This window comes from Lygodium microphyllum, chromosome 24 (genome assembly GCF_053477565.2).
Source record: "Lygodium microphyllum isolate KBCC chromosome 24, Lygodium_microphyllum_v1.1.10, whole genome shotgun sequence".
In the NCBI taxonomy this organism is placed as follows: Eukaryota; Viridiplantae; Streptophyta; class Polypodiopsida; order Schizaeales; family Lygodiaceae; genus Lygodium; species Lygodium microphyllum.
Genome location: NC_141158.1, coordinates 135435754 through 135453627, shown reverse-complemented (window position 1 = coordinate 135453627; position 17874 = coordinate 135435754). Strand labels below are relative to the sequence as shown.

Here is a 17874-nt window from a genome sequence, read left to right as displayed (position 1 = left end):
CCAACTGTGCAGTCCGACTGCCTGTCCGACTGCACACTGGCTGCCACTGCACTGGCTGTGATCAGATCTCTAACATTCTCAAGATCCGAAGTGAAGAAGGTGCTCATGGGTGCTCTACACAATGAGATGCACATAAGAATGCTACATAATGCAAATGTGAACGCTCATGCAACAGCAACAGTACCAAGGTGTCACTTTGATAGTTCCCTCGTGGGAAAATTATTCACTTGTTCAAGCATCCTTTTACAAAGATGGTGTGAAGGTCATGTAATGCAAAGGGGGGGGATACACACAAAGGGGATGTTAATGTCGAAGACAAGAAGACAATGCCAAAACCTATAGACACCAAATGGAGGATAGGAAACTTCTCAACCATGGATGTCAATGCTAAAGGACGAGCCTAATATCAGTCTTTGAGTGGTACCAAGAACCATAAGAAGAATAAGAAGCAATCCAACAAGAAGAGCTATTAATCCAACATGTAAGTACCAAAAAGGTACCAAGACCTTGTCAAAAGTGGTGCAACAATGGAAGAATAGACAAGTGCTGAAATAAACTGCCGAACATAAGAGAGAAGAGAAAGAAAACAAAAGAACACTACAAAGGAAGAGAACCTAGAGATGTGCCTGCGAAATGGAATCCATATACCAAACATGAGAATGTCACGTACAACAGTAAGTCATTGGTTACATGGGAACTGGCACCGACTCCTCTCTCCAACAAGAAGTCCACCTGGTGAATGATGATGACTATATAGGAGGAGGAGGAGCCCAACAATAAATAGGCCCAATATGGCCATAACCAGCAGCTGGTTGACCAGCATTAAATGCTGGCCAACTAGCATTAAATGCCAAAAACCACATAAAATGACCTCAATAAAAATGCCTAAAATACTAACAAATGTGCCCAGTCTATCAAGCATGCACAAACTCACACAAGTTGACAATCCTGCTAACAGACCTGCATACCAATGCTTAACGTTGAGATGCTTTCACTCTTAAGTTTTTTTTTTTTTTTTAAAGCAAACTTAATGTAAGAGTAGGTGAAGAAGTATGGAGAGGCATAAGGGGTAAAGTACCATAGGTGGAGACTACTCGGGGTCCAAAGTACTAAGATTGTCCAAAACATCACTTTCTTCGCAACAAAGTTGTCTAGACTTGAGATCTCAAGGGAAGAGAAAAGATCTCAGTCTATACTACTGTAATAGCTTGTTTTCTCAATATTTAAATCCAAACCAATGGCACACCGTGCTATAGATGGAGTTATAAAGCTACACAATGAACTCCCCGTGCTGAGAGAATATTGGCTGACATTCATACTCCATTCATACTGTCAACTCATGTTTCACGACAAAAACTTGCAATTTTCGCAACAAAAAAGAGAAGAATGACATCTTCAAACTTGTACTACTAAAATGAGTGTGTGAAAGAGAAAGGCTCCAAGTAGCCAAGATCAAGTTTCTAAATGAGTAACCAACTTTTGCTTAATTCAATCTCATTTTTTTCCAAACGGCTAATTAATGGCTTGATTATTAATCATAAGTAAGTTGCTCCTTAGACCAAACTTAAGCTTAAGATCAACTTTAAAACTAAAGTGCCCTAGGCGAGCTGCTTACTAAGCGAAACTTTCAATAACTCAATTCTAAGATGCCAACTTTCAATTTAATGGAAGTTTCACATTACACCTTATAATTTTTCTTCCCTCTTATACCACATAGCCAATACTACATGCCTAATGTCAAATCCTTCACCAACAATGCAATGGTCACAATGTCGAGAGCCAAGGGAACTAGAGTTAAAGTTCATTTTAATTAGTGAGTTTAATTAAATCATTAAGTTCATTTCTCATTTCAATAATTTACTCCATTTAGAAACTTTGAGTTTCCCATACAAGTATTTGTATACTACACTAAAGCTCATATATATTCTTGATTTTGTTACACCTAGAATCTTTGAGTTTTCCATGCATGTATTCTTTTCTTACACCATGGCAAAGAAGAGCCTCACTTTTAGGAAGGGAACATTGAAAGATAAAGCCCGATTGGAAGCACACAAGTGAAAGCAAGAGCAAATATGTGAGAACACCAACAATCACAATGTGTGATTGGCCTTCCCTTATTCAAATGTCATTGAAAGAATAAAGAATGAAGTGACAATGATGGATACCCGCCACCTATAGTGTAAAGGTATGCAAGTACTATAAGTGTAATGAATATATGGGCAATTAGGCATAAGTGCCTTTACCCCCAATAACCTCCCACTTAAAGGTGAATGTGTCCCTAGTGAGTAGAGAACAAGAAAAAAGTGACCAAGGACAATTGTACATAAAGTACAATAGAATGAGAAAATACGTCATATCATCCAACACCCATCAACTTCCTAAGGAAGGCAAAACGCTCCGTTGAGAGACTTTTAGTGAGCAGATCTGCAGGATTTTGGTCGGGTGAGATCTTGACAAGCTCAATGAACTGATTCTCAATGACCTCTCAAATAAAGTGGTAGCGCACCTTAATATGCTTTGTCTTTGCCGCGATGATCGGGTTCTTGGTTAACTGAATAGTATTCATAGAATCCGAATATATAGTGTAGGAACCACATCAGTAATACCAAGGTCTGCCACCAAACCACCTAACCAGAGAGTCTCCTTGCAAGCCTCAATGGCTACCACATACTTTGCCTTTATAGTGGATAAGACAACATACTCTGCGCTTGTCCTTGGAAACATGGCAAAAAGCCTCATAACCAAAGACACACAAATGAACATAAGATGGAGATTTTTCAAACCATATCTCCTCTGCAACCTGATAGTCAAGAGTAGTGCATGGGGATTGATTAATCAAATGTACAATAGTGGGAATTATCTAAGCCCAAAGGTATTGCGGTAGGCCTGCTTGGCTAAGCATGCTACAGACTCGCTCTTGAATCATCCTATTCATACGCTCAACCATGTCATTCCAAGGTGGGATGTACGGGGAGATCAACTAATACTTAATACCCCTCTCGTCTCAAAACTACTCAAAGGCTTTAGATATATATTCTCCCCATAGTCAGACAATAGACATTTTAGCCTATACCTAGACTGGTTCTCAACAAAAACAAGCCAACGTTGAAATGAGACTTCGGATTTCTACTTTATGGAATATGCCCAGATCTTATGCGAGTAATCATAAATGAAAGTAACAAAATACTTCACAGCACCTGACGACCTGTAAGGCATAGGTCCATAAACATCAGAATAAACAAGGACCAAAGGATCACCCCTGTGCATAATGTCAAACTTCTTATGCGAATTATGAGTCCATTTGCCATAAAGACAATGATCACAAGAATCAAGCTCTTATAGTCAAGGGACAGAAGATACTACAAACACATAAGCATTTATATTTCCTTTAATAACATATACCTAAGACAACAATGCCATAATGATATATGTGGTACTGCAGCCACTGTCAAAACATGGTTGATAGACCCAAATACAAGTAAGGGATAAAAAGTTCTGCATCATTTAAAAGTCCAACCAAAAGTAGGCTTTTAGTTAAAGCCACAATATGACATACATCATGCAAAGTAAACATATTGCCTGAAGGAAATTACAACTGAATATCTCCAATACCAACAATATCCAATGCTAAGTCATTATCCAATTTGACAGATCTTGTCATGCTGCGATAAGAGTGGAACCACTCTCAATAAGAGGTGACATGTAATGAACCCCCTAAATCAAGCAACCAACACTGAGCATAGGTAGATGAGACATCAATCAACTGCGAAGCATCAAGAGAACAAGCTACAAGTATATAGTCATCATCACAATCAATTTGCACGACATTAATCTCTTCAATCTTGACACTAAACTTGCTAGGGACAATGTTACGATCATCATTCCTTTTCTACACTTTATCCTTTCTCTTTTCTTTGCATTTGTCATCATGTATTTCATAGCATTGTGACCGAATATGACCCTGCTTTCCATAATAGTGACAAGTCAATGCAAACTTACGACCACCGCACTTACTGCGAGACTGTCCACGTGATTGAGAATGAGACTTCTAAGAGTCTCTCCCATGGCGGTTAGTACTACTTCTACCATTATTGCCTCTGACTATCAAAGCATGAGAGGTGCAAGAAGCATCAACGTTCTTTCAATTAACCTCTTCATTCAAGAGCACGCCCTCTACATCCTGTAAATTCAACCCATCAACAGGCATATTTCAACAAGGGAGAAAAATTGTCCTTAAATTCAATTCGCTACAAGGAGAAGTGGCTAATCATAGTGCTATTACAAAATATATGCCTATTGAATTGATGTATGGTTAAAGATCTATCATGTCGATAGAAAATATCACAATCACATGAAGTATGCCACCTTGGGAAGAGGAGTTGAATCGAGAGGAGTTGTTAGCCTTGCGTATTAGATAGTTGGAAAGAAAGTCAGAAGACATAGAAATAGCAATTGCAAAGCTAAGGGCAACAAGGATACAAAACAAGAAATGGTTTGACAAAAGACATAGATTGAGACCAAGAACCATACAATATGGAGATTGGATACTGATTTATGAGAGAAGTTTAGACAACTAACATAGTGCCATGTGTAAAGTCTCCAAATGATGGTTCGGACCCTACATGGTAAGACAAGTGTTTAATAATGCTACTTATGCATTAAATGAGCTAGATGGGATAGCCATTAAAACTTCTAATAGTAGAAAAAAGAATCAAATTATTCAAGAGATGAGAATCTACTGCCTATGAGTCGCCAAAACTGTATATTTGAGAGACCAATCTCTACTTATCATAGACATTGCGAATGTTATTCCATAACCGTCATGTGGGTTGCCCATCAGAGACAACATTATAGCAAACCTGCTTAGAGAGTAACAAAATCCTCTACATCAAAGTGTTCGAGCTTTACACCCTCGTTTCTCAATGGCTTAATCTGCAATTTCTGCGCTAGAACCTGCTAAATTTATGCCTTCCAATCATTATAATTTGTGCCATCCAACTTTTCAATATTAAAGATAGCACTACTGTTCGACCTACCAGCTATAATGCAAAATATGAAAGCACAATCCATGACAAACAAGCTGCTGTAAACGACAGCAAAACAGCCCTAAAATCACAGCCAAATAAAGGGTTAAGCAAGAGAAATTGCCAAAAGGATAAGCTATCTCCTCAGATAGAATGCATAAAACTAAAATGACAAGCTGCCGTAATAAGCTACAACAATATGTCAACAACCAAGTGTGAGCAACCAAGAAGGAAAGACCAAGAACAACAGGCACTGAAGGTTGTCACAATTACAGTGTATTAGTAACCATACATGTGATACGCATAGACATCATATACATAGGAGATCTTAGAGTAAAGAGAGGAGAGCTGCCAAATGCATAGCCCATTGAGCTAAGCTCGATACATAACCTAGAAGCATTAAAATATTACTAACACCACATTGATAGACACAAGAGTAAGTAACTGAATCAACCCACTATAGGGTAACAACAACCAATATATATCAAGAGAGCATGTACATGAAGTAAGTGTCCCATAGTCTCAATGAAAGTAAACTCAAGCTCAATTGCATAAGCTCTATGTAACATCCAAAGTAGCATAAGTAACTCCCACTGAAATAAAATCGAATATCAAATGAGCAGTGCAAGCTCAAAACATCAAATACATGGCATTCGAGTATCCAAGATACATTAAGCATTAGCCAAGAGCATGAAATCCAATAGATTCTTCAAGCCCCGAACTATGTAAGCCACTAATGAAACCAGGGCAAGTAACCACAGCCAAGATCAATATAGCGTAGCTCAAATCTAAGCTCAAAAGCATGCCATAGCATATCAAGAAGTATACATAATAACCGAAGTAGCGATACATCCACTAAGTCTCTCGTAAAGCATCAATGAGCATTAGGCATAAGCTTTTCATTGATAAATGCTTGTTGCCCTATCATTATAGCACTAAAATGACAGTGAAATCTTAGTTATTTCAAGCTCAAATCAATCCCAAAAATATAAGCATACTATCCAAACACTAAAATAGCATTCCCAAAGCATCAAACATGTATTATAGAATTTATTGTTTGCTGTCTATACCAAAACTATTTTGTTCTATATGAAACAAAGCACAAAAAACTACACAAAATCAACTTTGTGAGTGCCCAAATTTGTAACTCTCATCACGCTCTTCGTTTCTACCTATAGAACACCTAAATCCGATACCATATGCAAAAGTTATGACCAAAATACAACAATGCTATCAAGCTACCATAGTTATCCAAGACTTCTATAACATGCTCTATATCCACTCAAAATGAATAAAATGACTGCTCCTCAGCTCAATAAGCACTCAACAAGGCTTAGCTAAGCCCTGGGAAGCTCCTTAACAAGCACGAAGCAAGCTAGAACAAGCTGGAATAAAGAAAGACTCAATGCATACTTCCAAAGGAAGAAACAATGGTTGCCACGAAACCTTGAGTTGAAGCTTTGAATCTAGGTTGAAGCAAAGGATGAAGAAGCTCCTCGAATGGTTAGCTCTGATACCAAATGGAAGGTAGAGTCCAAGTGAAAATACACAAGCAGAAGCAAAAGCTATAGCAGATAGAGCAAGAGAGAGAGACACTGTATGTGGAACCTCCAACAGTCACAATGTGTGACCAACCTTCCCTTATTCAAATATCATTGAAAGAATAAAGAATAAAATGACAATGATGGGTGCCCGCCACCTACACTTAACACGTATGCGAGTACTATCAGTGTAAAGAATACATGGGTGGCTAGGCACAGACACCTTTTCCCCCAACACACATGCCAAAACAATAAGATACCAAATCATCTTCTAAATCCTATCCTGCGCTCTATCATAAGACACTTTCCCTTGAGTTGACTGTTATCAACTGACATGATGCTCTTTTTTGACTCCACAAGATTATAAAGGCAACACGAGAATGTTTGAGAAGATCTGCTTCCTAATCCAGGCCTTAAAACTGAAATACTTTATTCTTGTCCTTATACAAAGCCCCATTGCACAAGAACCAGGATTGGAGCTCCCTTGTATGTCACATTTACTGACAGTGGAAGAATTTATTTGGTTGCATGCATTTGCTTCGCATTAGTTCTGTGCCGTGAAAACAAACAAATCTGCACTATAACCAGACTCAGTCACTGCTCAGACTTGGTTGTTGTACAATGTCTATACAAACTTTTGTCACCAGACTGTACCTTAAGCCATAAAAGCAGATATTACAAGCGAACTACAAAGGTGCTGAAGTCAGATAGGTTCAAGCACTAAGGTTGGAATGACCAGCATGGGATGTGAAATTGTCAATCTTGTAAGTCTGGATCGCAAAATATCACATGGCCTACAACCAAAAAAATCACATTTGAACTCTTACATAATCAAAGGACTTGGTAATAAAGTGTGCTGATATGCATGTTGCAAGTACACGGGCACAATGCCCAAATACGAGTTACATAGAAAGCTAATTCACATTTTGTAATCTATTATTCCAGAGTAATCCCTGAGAAGAAGTGAATATTTAATCATTGAGCATAAACTAGAATGCTTTTGCATCTCAGAAATAAGAGCTCCACTAGGCATCAGTAGCCATGCATCCATAGCTACAAGTAGTACAATCCAGAGTGACAGGAGCTGGTTTGAATCATTGTGTTGCAAATGTGGTAAAACGTTAATGCCTCAACCTTCAGAATATTCTCAATTGGGCATCGGCAGAGAAAGCCTAACATAAACGTGAAAGCATACCTCTTCATTGTCAAAAAGAGCAACCATCCTTATACAGCTTTCATTTGAAAGGTCGCTAAGATTTTGACAGGTGTCTAGAAGAGCCCGAAGAGCACAGTAAGATGAAGCTAGATTATCTAGCCGTCCTGAAAAGATAAATTCCCCCTTAGCACCTCCAACACAGCTTGGTTGTGTGTCACATACATTTAGTTCCAAATCAGCAATCTCTTCAATTTCACAACCAAGCTCTTCTGCCAGAGCCTATAGACAAAAGTGTTGCAAAAAAAATATGAGGTAAAGTTATTTATAAACCTATATCATAAAGCTATTAAGGAGATATTACCAACATCATCGTAACACCTGTAAGAGTACTGAATGATGCTGCATTTTTTGTCCCGACTCTGTTGTATCAACTCCAGATTTCACTTGAGTTGTAATCATTGGCACTAAATGAGTTTCAAAATTTGGCTTGAAACCATCTGTATTTACCGTTCTGCAAATGAAAGCCTCTCCTTTTTTTTTCCATGATGCAAAGGCCTCTCTCTCTCTCTCTCTCTCTCTCTCTCTCTCTCTCTCTCTCATATCTGCTAAATTTGAAAACTCTATTCATGATGAAAGACAAGCAGCTAGAAGTAAGCTTAAGCTATATCTTACCAAGTTTAAAAAAAAGGGTAAGAAATTGAGGCCTTAGTAACTTCTAACGTGTAGGAAAACATGACATATATATAATAGATTCAAATACATATAAACAAACACTGAGAATGGGTGACACAGAAACCTGTCTAAATGAATAGCTAATGTTGGGATTCGCATTAAAGGGCGCCTTATTTTGACAAGTCTATGTGCCAATACACCTGCATTCAATTTGAGCAAAACTCGCCCAGCTACAGAAAGATCCCTGTCAAACCAAGTGTGCCAAAGACCACCTCCATATGTTTGCACCCCTACATTCAAAAATCCTGACTTGGAAATTGCCGAAATGGGTTTCAGTTTCAAACATGGACTATCTGTGTGTGCTGCAACCACATGAAATCCATTGCCCGGCTGATATCTACAAAATGCACCATCTTGAGATATTAGAAAATAAAATATGTATTTGCATATAAACAATGGTAACATATCAAAACTAAACCCACGACAAGCATATAAACTATGGTAGCATATCAAAACTAAACCTATCACAAGCACAAAGCATTTCCACTCATTGCAAAGAAGTTTACCAAGGGCAAGTACCAATTATACCATCAAGTATGCCATCTTTTTGTTCCACCATTGGGAGTATTAGTTGGCCTTTGGCACCACAAGCCTAAGACTAAGCAGCAAGTACTCCTTTTCATGATTTCAGCAATCTCATGCCAGTAAAACCTTAACAACTCAAGTATTGGTCACAATATGTAAAAGTCTCATACAACATAGTTTGCTTAACAACAATAAAACTTGTCTCTTGCAATCTCTGAAGTACTTGCCTTACCTTTTGATAAGCTGAATTCATGTTTTCAGCATACTGATCAGCCTTAAAGATCTTATCCTTAGTGTGCAAAATAGGAGGCACTTTCTTGCCACCCTCCACAACCTCAAATCGAGCCTTACCAATGGAAATACGCACGGTATTATTATATGCAAACTCAACCACATGCAAGTATTGCTCCCATTATCTTATGGTCTAATACATAGCACCTTAAGAGATCCAAGAATATGGAGTTTGCCTCTTCGGACGGACTATCTATGTGTGGATAGAAAGGCAAGGGAAATTTCAGCATGATACCCATATTTTCAAACAGCCCCTTCTATCTATGTGTGGATAGAAAGGCAAGGGAAATTTCAGCATGATACCCATATTTTCAAACAGCCCCTTCTAAAACAAATCGGTCATCCATGGATCAATTGCTCATGATTGACTCAAACAAGCCATGATACTTAAATATGTGCTGCATAAATAACCATTTGATCATCCTTTTCTTTTTCCTAACAAGACAAAGTGGGCTTACTTATTAAACTTGCATAGAATAGTCTGAATCCCATCATTCCTTATAGGAGTCCTCCAAAGATAAGAGATAAAATCCATAGCAATGCACTTCCAAGCCTATCAGGTGTAAACAAAGGCTCTGACAAGCCTAGCACTTTCTAACTATCATACTTCATCTTCTCACACACAATGCATGTATGGACAAACTACTCTACATCATGTCTCAAAGCTAACCAAACAAAATAAGTGTCAAGCCACATGTCATGAAGTAAAACAAGTGATAGGATACTTGGAGGCTTGAGTGACAAGTATCCTAACACTTCTCTTCTTTATGGCTTTTGTTTTATGGTTGAGATCTATTAAGAATTTACAACAATCAAATTTAATAAAAATTATCAAAACACAAACTTACTATTTTTAGAATGACAGTTCTATTTTTTAGGATTCATATTTTTTAAACCAATCCAAGATCCTACAATTTAGAGATCCTCAAACAAGTATTCCATGCAAAGATATGCATTCTAAACTTTCAAACTACATATGCACATTGCATAAATATTTCATGATCAACAAGCTTTTTTATTGTAACTCTTTGTTATTGTAACCATCCATTTAGGCGAATCGAGTCCACATCCAAGGCATTGATCTTTTCTATGTGTAAGTCTAATCCTAATATGCTTGAGTTCTGAACACAACTACCCAGGCATTAATCTTTTCTACGTGCAAGCCTAATCCTAATATGCACTAGTTCTGATCACAAGTGCCCAATTGAGGCATATAGGTACAAGTCTAATCCTAATATACTCAAGTTTTAATCACAAGTGCCCAATCAAGTCATATAGGTGGAAGTGTGACCTCTCTCTCTTCTATGTCACTATCTCGGTCCATTGTAACCTATGACCATGCATCAATATCCAGCTCTAATGCACTTTTCTGCATATCTATTAATTACAAAGCAAAAAAATCAATTACTAATTGACTTTGCAAATTATTAAAAATAATAGTTGTTCTTGAGAGAACACCTTGCTTAATCATTTTACTAGCCCTTCCAATGTAACTAATTTATTTTTGTTTAAGTAATTGAATTCATTAATGATTTATAACAATACTCAAAATCATTGTGAGTAGACTCAGTCAATTGCTAAAAATAGTTACCATAAAGTACATTGTATACAGGATATTATCATGACCTAGCACCAAAGCTTCCATAACATGTGTATAATTTTGAGCTGTTCTAAAAAATATGATATTTGCTGCAGGTAAAATTATCAAAGTTTGTGTTGTATACAGGAATCCCAACTCCGTTCCTTGATATTGGATTGGTTGTTTCATGCCCCTACTGCATATAGATACTCTTTGCATCCTCGGTGCACGTTACAAGTGCAAATCAATTTATGAATTTGCTCGACAATGAAAAGGGCAATTGCAGGATGAAAAGAAAGTTTGCCGCTTCAGGGACCTATAGTCAGGCGTAAAAAGGTTTTGGAGGAGGATGTCTCGAGGAATCAGTTACAAAATGGCATACAAAGCATAAACTACATGTACCCATGATCACACTCTCAAATCCTTTTCCTGCCTCACAATGCATGGTGATCAACTGGAAATGGATTGGACAAAGATCAGTGTATATCAGCCCTGATGATGCCACTTCATTTTGTCCTCTGTCACCCTTGGAAAAAGTATGCTCATTATCTCACCCTCTTTCACAAACTGAACTTTCAATATATCAATGCTTTAAAGATGGATTCCACATTGTGGATAGAGAAATATTCATTCCACCTTTCAGTTTAAATATGAGTTCCACATTGAGGGTGGAGGAGTGTGTGTCCCACCTTTCCTTTACCCTGAAAGGGATGATGACTATGTGCTTACTTTTCTGCAGTTAAGATGCTCCCCTCAACAATATTACAGCATTATCATTCCCTGAAAGGGTTGACCTTAATACTTTCCCTGTTTACATATAATGCTCGGTAATCAGGGTTTTATAGCCTGGGTGACAGAATAAGGCTTATGTCTTGTTCAGCAGAAATGTTCTGCACCAGCCCTTGTAAATTTGCCGAGTCAAAATATTGGCTTCACCAAAAAAATTGTGTGTGTAGACAAACAGCCTGGCAAGAAGCAGCTGATGGGGCTTCTAAAAAGCATGATCTATGGGTAGGACCTTTTGACCTGTGTGGCAGTGGTCTGATGACTCCTTAACCATCTGACCACACGCATTTACAATCAGAGAGCAGATCCAAAAGTTGACTTGACATGGCATGTCCATCCTCTCATGGCCTGCTTGTCAGCCCTCCCCCCTCTGTGAATAACTTCTCTTATATGCCTCCTGATTGTAGATGCCCCTCTTTCAGCTGATTGCCACAGAAAACGACCAGATCCAAAGTCGGTTTCGTATGGCATGTCAGTCCTCTCATGACCTGCTTGTCAGCCCTCCCCCCTCTGTAAATTTCTCTTATATGCCTACTGATTGTAGATGCCCTCTTTCAGCTGATTGCCACAGAAAACGACCAGATCCAAAGTTGGTTTGGCATGGCATGTCAGTCCTCTCATGACCTGCTCTTTCAGCTGATTGCCACAGAAAACAACCAGATCCAAAGTTGGTTTGGCATGGCATGTTAGTCCTCTCATGACCTGCTTGTCAGCCCTCCCCCTCTGTAAACAACCACTCTTATATGCCTCCTGGTTGTAAATGGCTCTCTTTCAGCTGATTGCCACAGAAAATGGCCAATATCAATATCATCTCTAATGTCAGTAAGTGTTGAAATTTGAGCATGATAATGGGTACACAGTAGAAAAGTACCCTGAATTGGAACAGGGCAACTTTATGAGGCTCTGCTTCATTGTCTTTGGGGCACATAGCTTTATAGCATATAAATGTTCCACTCATAAAGTGGGCACCCACCTAACCTTCCCTCCCTTGCCCCCTCCTGCCCTCCCTCCATCCACACACACACACACCCACACACACCCCCCCCCCCCCCCCCGGGTGAGCCCCCAAAAAAAAACCACATTTGACAATTGATAACTCAGTTAGTCCTACTAAGGTGAAATTTTTCAGATGTGGCTCTCAACAAATGTCAGACAACCTTCAGCACTTAATCTTGATGAATACAGGTTAAAGAGGGAACTTCGCACACTTTTCACCAATGGCAAAGGCCACAATGGTCGACATGTTGCGTGTAAAGAAGTAACGACCTCCAGGCACAATCTTCCATTCATCTTCCTCTTTCAAGGGCTCAAAACCTGCTCCAAGAAGTAACTGTTTCGCCTCAGCTGCATCAAATCAGCAAACAAAATTCTCTTAGAAAAAAGGATCGTCCCAAGGGCCTGTCATTTACTGGCAAGGGTAAAGTAAAACGAAGCACAGATAATGTAGCGACTAATACCTTGGCTTAATTTATCATGTTAAACAAGTTCCTATGCTGACTTAGCTTGGTTATCCATTTCCTAAACAGTATAAATGTATAGTCATTCAAACTGGACAAAATTCTCTTAGAGAAAAGGATCATCCCAAGGGCTTGCCATTTACTAGCAAGGGAAAAGTAAGACAAAGCATTGATAGGGTCCATTGCCTCCAATAAATGTATAGTCACTCAAACTTGATGCAAATCGAAATCAAATCATATGCGTATGCAAGGGATGGTGAACATCACTGCAAGGTCCTAGATATTGTTGAGCTGCAGTTGTTGATCTCACTCCGAATGTCTGCTGCATTTGCAGTCCTTGTTGCATTCCCTAATCCTCAAAGACATCATCCTCTTTTTACCCTGGTGTTCCAGGGATTTTCCGATGGTCTTTAAAGGGGCATCACACCTTGAGCAACCAGCTATTGAAAATGCAGAGCTCAACCAAGAGAGACTTATTATGTCAACTATTAATAAAGTGACCATCAAGAACAAGTATCCATTACCTAGGATGGATGACCTTATAGATTGACTTTGTGGTGCACGATATGTCACCAAAATCGATCTTAGGTCCAATTAACAACAAATATGGATAGCTTCGGAGGATGTCCCGAAAAATACACTGAGTCTTGTGTATGCAAGTGCCCATACCCTGTAGCAATCTGATTGAAAGCACTATCTTTCTCAGATTGAGTTTGCTTATAACAATGCTAAGCATTCAGCTATTGGTTATAGCCCGTTCATGCTTATATACGATTATGAGCCAAAACCACCGATTGCCACATAGCTCAAGGGGATGAACATGCAGTCCATAGTTGACTTTTGCATAATATGCAAGAGATGTTGACAATTGATAGGAAAAGCATTAAAACGGCCCAAGATCATGTTTTATGCTAACCAACATCATAATACTCGCGAGATCCAAGAGGCCATGGGGGTTTACCTTAAAGTCCCAAAGGGCTCCAATTCAATGACTACCAGCAAGTGCTTTTAGTGTTGTCAATCTCTCATCTCCCGGTTGTGAGCTCCCGTCAGAGTCTAACAGAGACATGGGAGGTCTAGCATTTTAGCATGCATTTCTCCTATTTTAGGCCATGTTCTTACGCCTATCAGTTGATTTTTATCTCTTGTCAATCACATATTGTCCAGCATGTCATTACATTATCATGGCATTTTTTTGTGCAGTTGGAAAGCATTTATTGCAGTCCTCTCACTCATTGCAGCTGGTCGGCCTTTTTTTTTGCCTTATTTTCAAGTTGGCCAGGTTTAGGGGCTTTTACCTATGTATAGCTAGTCCCCCCCCCCAACACTTAGCCCATCATCTTTTGCAAGCTGCTCCTCCGTCTCCAGTACTACTACTGCCATCATCATTTCCAACCAGATCCGGTGCCCTCACTGACGCCTTCAGATGCATGCAAGGACTGATTAGTCCTTCTGTTTGTACTCAGCATTTATTTCAGTCAATGCACACTTTTTTTTCCTCCATCTTCCTACTATCTTATTTTCTCTGTGTTCAAGTTCCTTCTTCCATTGCGCACTCACATGGTATCATCGCCTAACAAGAGATCATACAAAAGATTTTCATCACAAAGACCACCCCCAGACTGCCAAGTGGTCTTCTCCAGATCTACGTTTGCTGCAAATGCAAACTTCATGGGCCAGGGCAACAGCATCTAATTACTTTTGCCACCCTTACTGTCCAAGCAACAGCCCTCTTGACCAAGCGATAGCATCTGGCTGCCCAAACACAAATTTCTCTACTTCTTCGGCACCCGTGTGTACCTTGCAACAATCCTTGACTATAGACGACATCATCTAGGTGAAGGCAACATATTGATTTTTCTATGCAAACGGCACATCCACACCCTAACTACAGTTGTCTTCGTCCTATTTCAGTGTTGTTTACCATCAAACGGGCTTTCTAGGTGATTGCAAGTTTTGAAGGTGTCTCAACGCGAGTTTTTCGCCTCTACTAACTTTGAGCATGAGGTTCCCCATAATTCCTTTGAGCGACAACAGGATTATCGAAGGTCAAAGTTCCCCATGCGGACTCCCCATTCGGAGCACCCCTCTCCTCCTCCCTCCCTTCATGTTTCCCATAAGGCATGATCTACCGGCCTGAAGATGCCTTACATGGCACCCATTGTACACGTGCCCCTGCTTCCTCCTTTGCACAAAGAAGACAAGTTGGATGGTTTCAACTATTCTGTCTTGCGTCATATTCACAGATCAATGATGGCGCTGGAGGTGTGGAAGAAGCTCGCACCTCTTTACCATCAGAAGACATTTGCCCACAGGATCTCCTTGGAGAAGAAGCTTCAAATACTCGGCGTTGATGGCTCTCCTCCTATGAAGGATCACGTCAATAAACTAGAGGATATGCAAGACGAGCTTACCTCCTTTGAGAGGATGATATCTTTGCAGGGTATGGCCATGATTCTATTGACTCCGCTACCATCTCCTAAGTACGATGTCTTCTACACCAACCTTTTAACTTCAAGCATCTAAGATGCACTTCTTTAGGAGGAGCTTTCACCACTTGTCTTTAAGCATCTAAAAGGTTAGTATCCGAAAGGGAATCGCAAGCTACCACAAGCTTGAGCTCGGGGTTCATGGGGCAAGAAATAGGCCGACACTTGGTCATACCAATTTCCAAACTCCAAAAGTAACTCCAAGATATACCAATGGTGCAAGATAAAGATGCCCTGTGCCATTTGATAAATCTCAAAACCAAGGAAAAAGTGTAGGATCCCACAATCAATCATCTCAAACTCTTATCTCAAAACATCTCAAGTCCAATCACCCTCTGTAGAAGCACTCCCTGTGATGATAAGATCATCCATATATAAGATAAAACACACCTGTCACCCTTAACCTTATCATTAAAGTTAGGGTCATGAACTGATCTCTGGAAGCCACTGTCACAAAAGAAGCGATTAATCATCTGGTACCAAGCTCTCGAAGCTTGCTTCAAGCCATAGAGAGCCTTCTGCAATCGATAAACATAGTCCTCCTTTCCCTACACAAGAGAACCTGGAGGCTGAGAGACATAAATCTCCTCTTCAAGGACGCCATTCAGAACGCAGACTTGGCATCCATCTAATAGACACCCCAATGGTGATGGGCTACAAGCGCCAAAATAGCTCGAAAGGTAGACATACTGAAGGAATCGATTAGGCACGGAGATAGAGGTGGACAAACCTTACGCTCAGTGAGAGAGACAGAGAGAGTGTGAGTGAGTAGAGTAGAAAATGAACACGTTTTTTCGGTACAATGACGAGTGTACCACTTTAGGTTTTAGATAGATATATGTATGAAAGTACAATGTGCTAAGGGTGTGTTCACACCCATGCACATATGAAAGGCACGATGGCCCTTTATTCCCCACAACCTCCCACCTAAAGGCAATGTGCCTTAAGAGAAGAAAAGAATCAGCTAAGTCTAAGTATGTACAAAGCTGAAATAAATATATCTATCCAACTCCCATCATCTGTCGACAATGAGCAAACCGCTCTGCTGGAAGACCCTTCATGAGAAGGTCTGCAGGATTATCATCTATATGCACTTTGACAAGCTCAATGCTCTTGCTGTCAAGTATATCTCTAATGAAGTGATACTTCACCTGTATGTGCTTTGTCTTTGCATGAAAGACAGGATTCTGTGCTAGCATGATAGCACTTTGACTATCACAATGGAGAACAAGTAATGTGATGCCAAGCTCTCCCACCAGACGTAAAAGCCATAAAGCCTCCTTGCATGCCTCAGTGGCAGCTACATACTCTGCCTCTATAGTAGACAATGCAACACACTTTTGTAGCCTGGAGATCCAAGAGACCGCTCCTCCTGTGAAAGTAAACACATACCCAGAAGTGGACTTCCTGCAGTCCACATGACCAGCATAGTCTGCATTTGTAAGGCCAACAACAAATGCTTTCTACTTTTCAAAGCAGATGCACAACTCCTTTGTGCCTTTGAGGTATCTCATAATATCTTTCACTGCTTCCCAATGCTTCTTACCAGGGGTTGCCATATATCTACTAACCACTCCCACTGCAAAAGCAATGTCAGGACATGTAGCAATCATAGCATACATCAAACTGCCAACAGCTGAAGCATATGGTATCTTGGCCATTTTAGCCTTCTCATCATCAGATTTAGGGCTGTCCTCTGCATTGAGTTTCACATATGGAGGAAATGGAACCCCAATTGTTTTCCCCCCCTTCATATTGAAACGCTTCAACACTTTGGAGATATACTCTTGCTGAGATAGATAGAGTAAGCCTTTAGATCTATCTCTGAGTATTCGCATGCCAAGAATGTGATTTGCATCACCCAGATTCTTCATGTCAAAGCTGCCATGAAGACTTTGCTTCAATGAATCCAAGGCATGAGTATCCCTGCCAGCAATCAGCATGTCATCAACATACAAAACCAAGATAATCAGGCTGCCATCTACTGCCTTCTTGGTGTACAAGCAGTGATACACTTGACTTCTATGAAAGCCTTGGGACTGCATGAATGTATCAAACTTATGATACCATTCTCTTGGTGCTTGTTTCAGCCCATACAAACTCCTTTGAGTTTACATACCATTTGTTCTTTCCCTTGTTCAACAAACCCTTCAGGATGCTGCATATATATGTCTTCATGCAGATCACCATGTAGAAACGTAGTCTTTACATCCATCTGTATGAGCTCCATATCCTCAACTGCAACCAAGCCCAAAATGGTTCTCAATGTAGTCATCTTGACTACAGGAGAGAAA

General features: G+C 39.8%; 1 protein-coding gene across 1 annotated transcript in view; it reads right to left on the bottom strand.

Moving 5' to 3' along the window:
• LOC148015697 (Zn-dependent exopeptidases superfamily protein) overlaps positions 1-17874 on the bottom strand; it is a 43051-nt gene that overhangs the window by 7926 nt on the left and 17251 nt on the right. The window contains exons 3-6 of the mRNA XM_087665991.1: positions 12843-12978; positions 8518-8790; positions 8100-8232; positions 7761-8000 (exon numbers count right to left, since the gene is read on the bottom strand). Of these exons, the coding sequence (XP_087522117.1) occupies positions 7761-8000; positions 8100-8232; positions 8518-8790; positions 12843-12978 (782 nt within the window). The remainder of the gene's footprint in view (positions 1-7760; positions 8001-8099; positions 8233-8517; positions 8791-12842; positions 12979-17874) is intronic.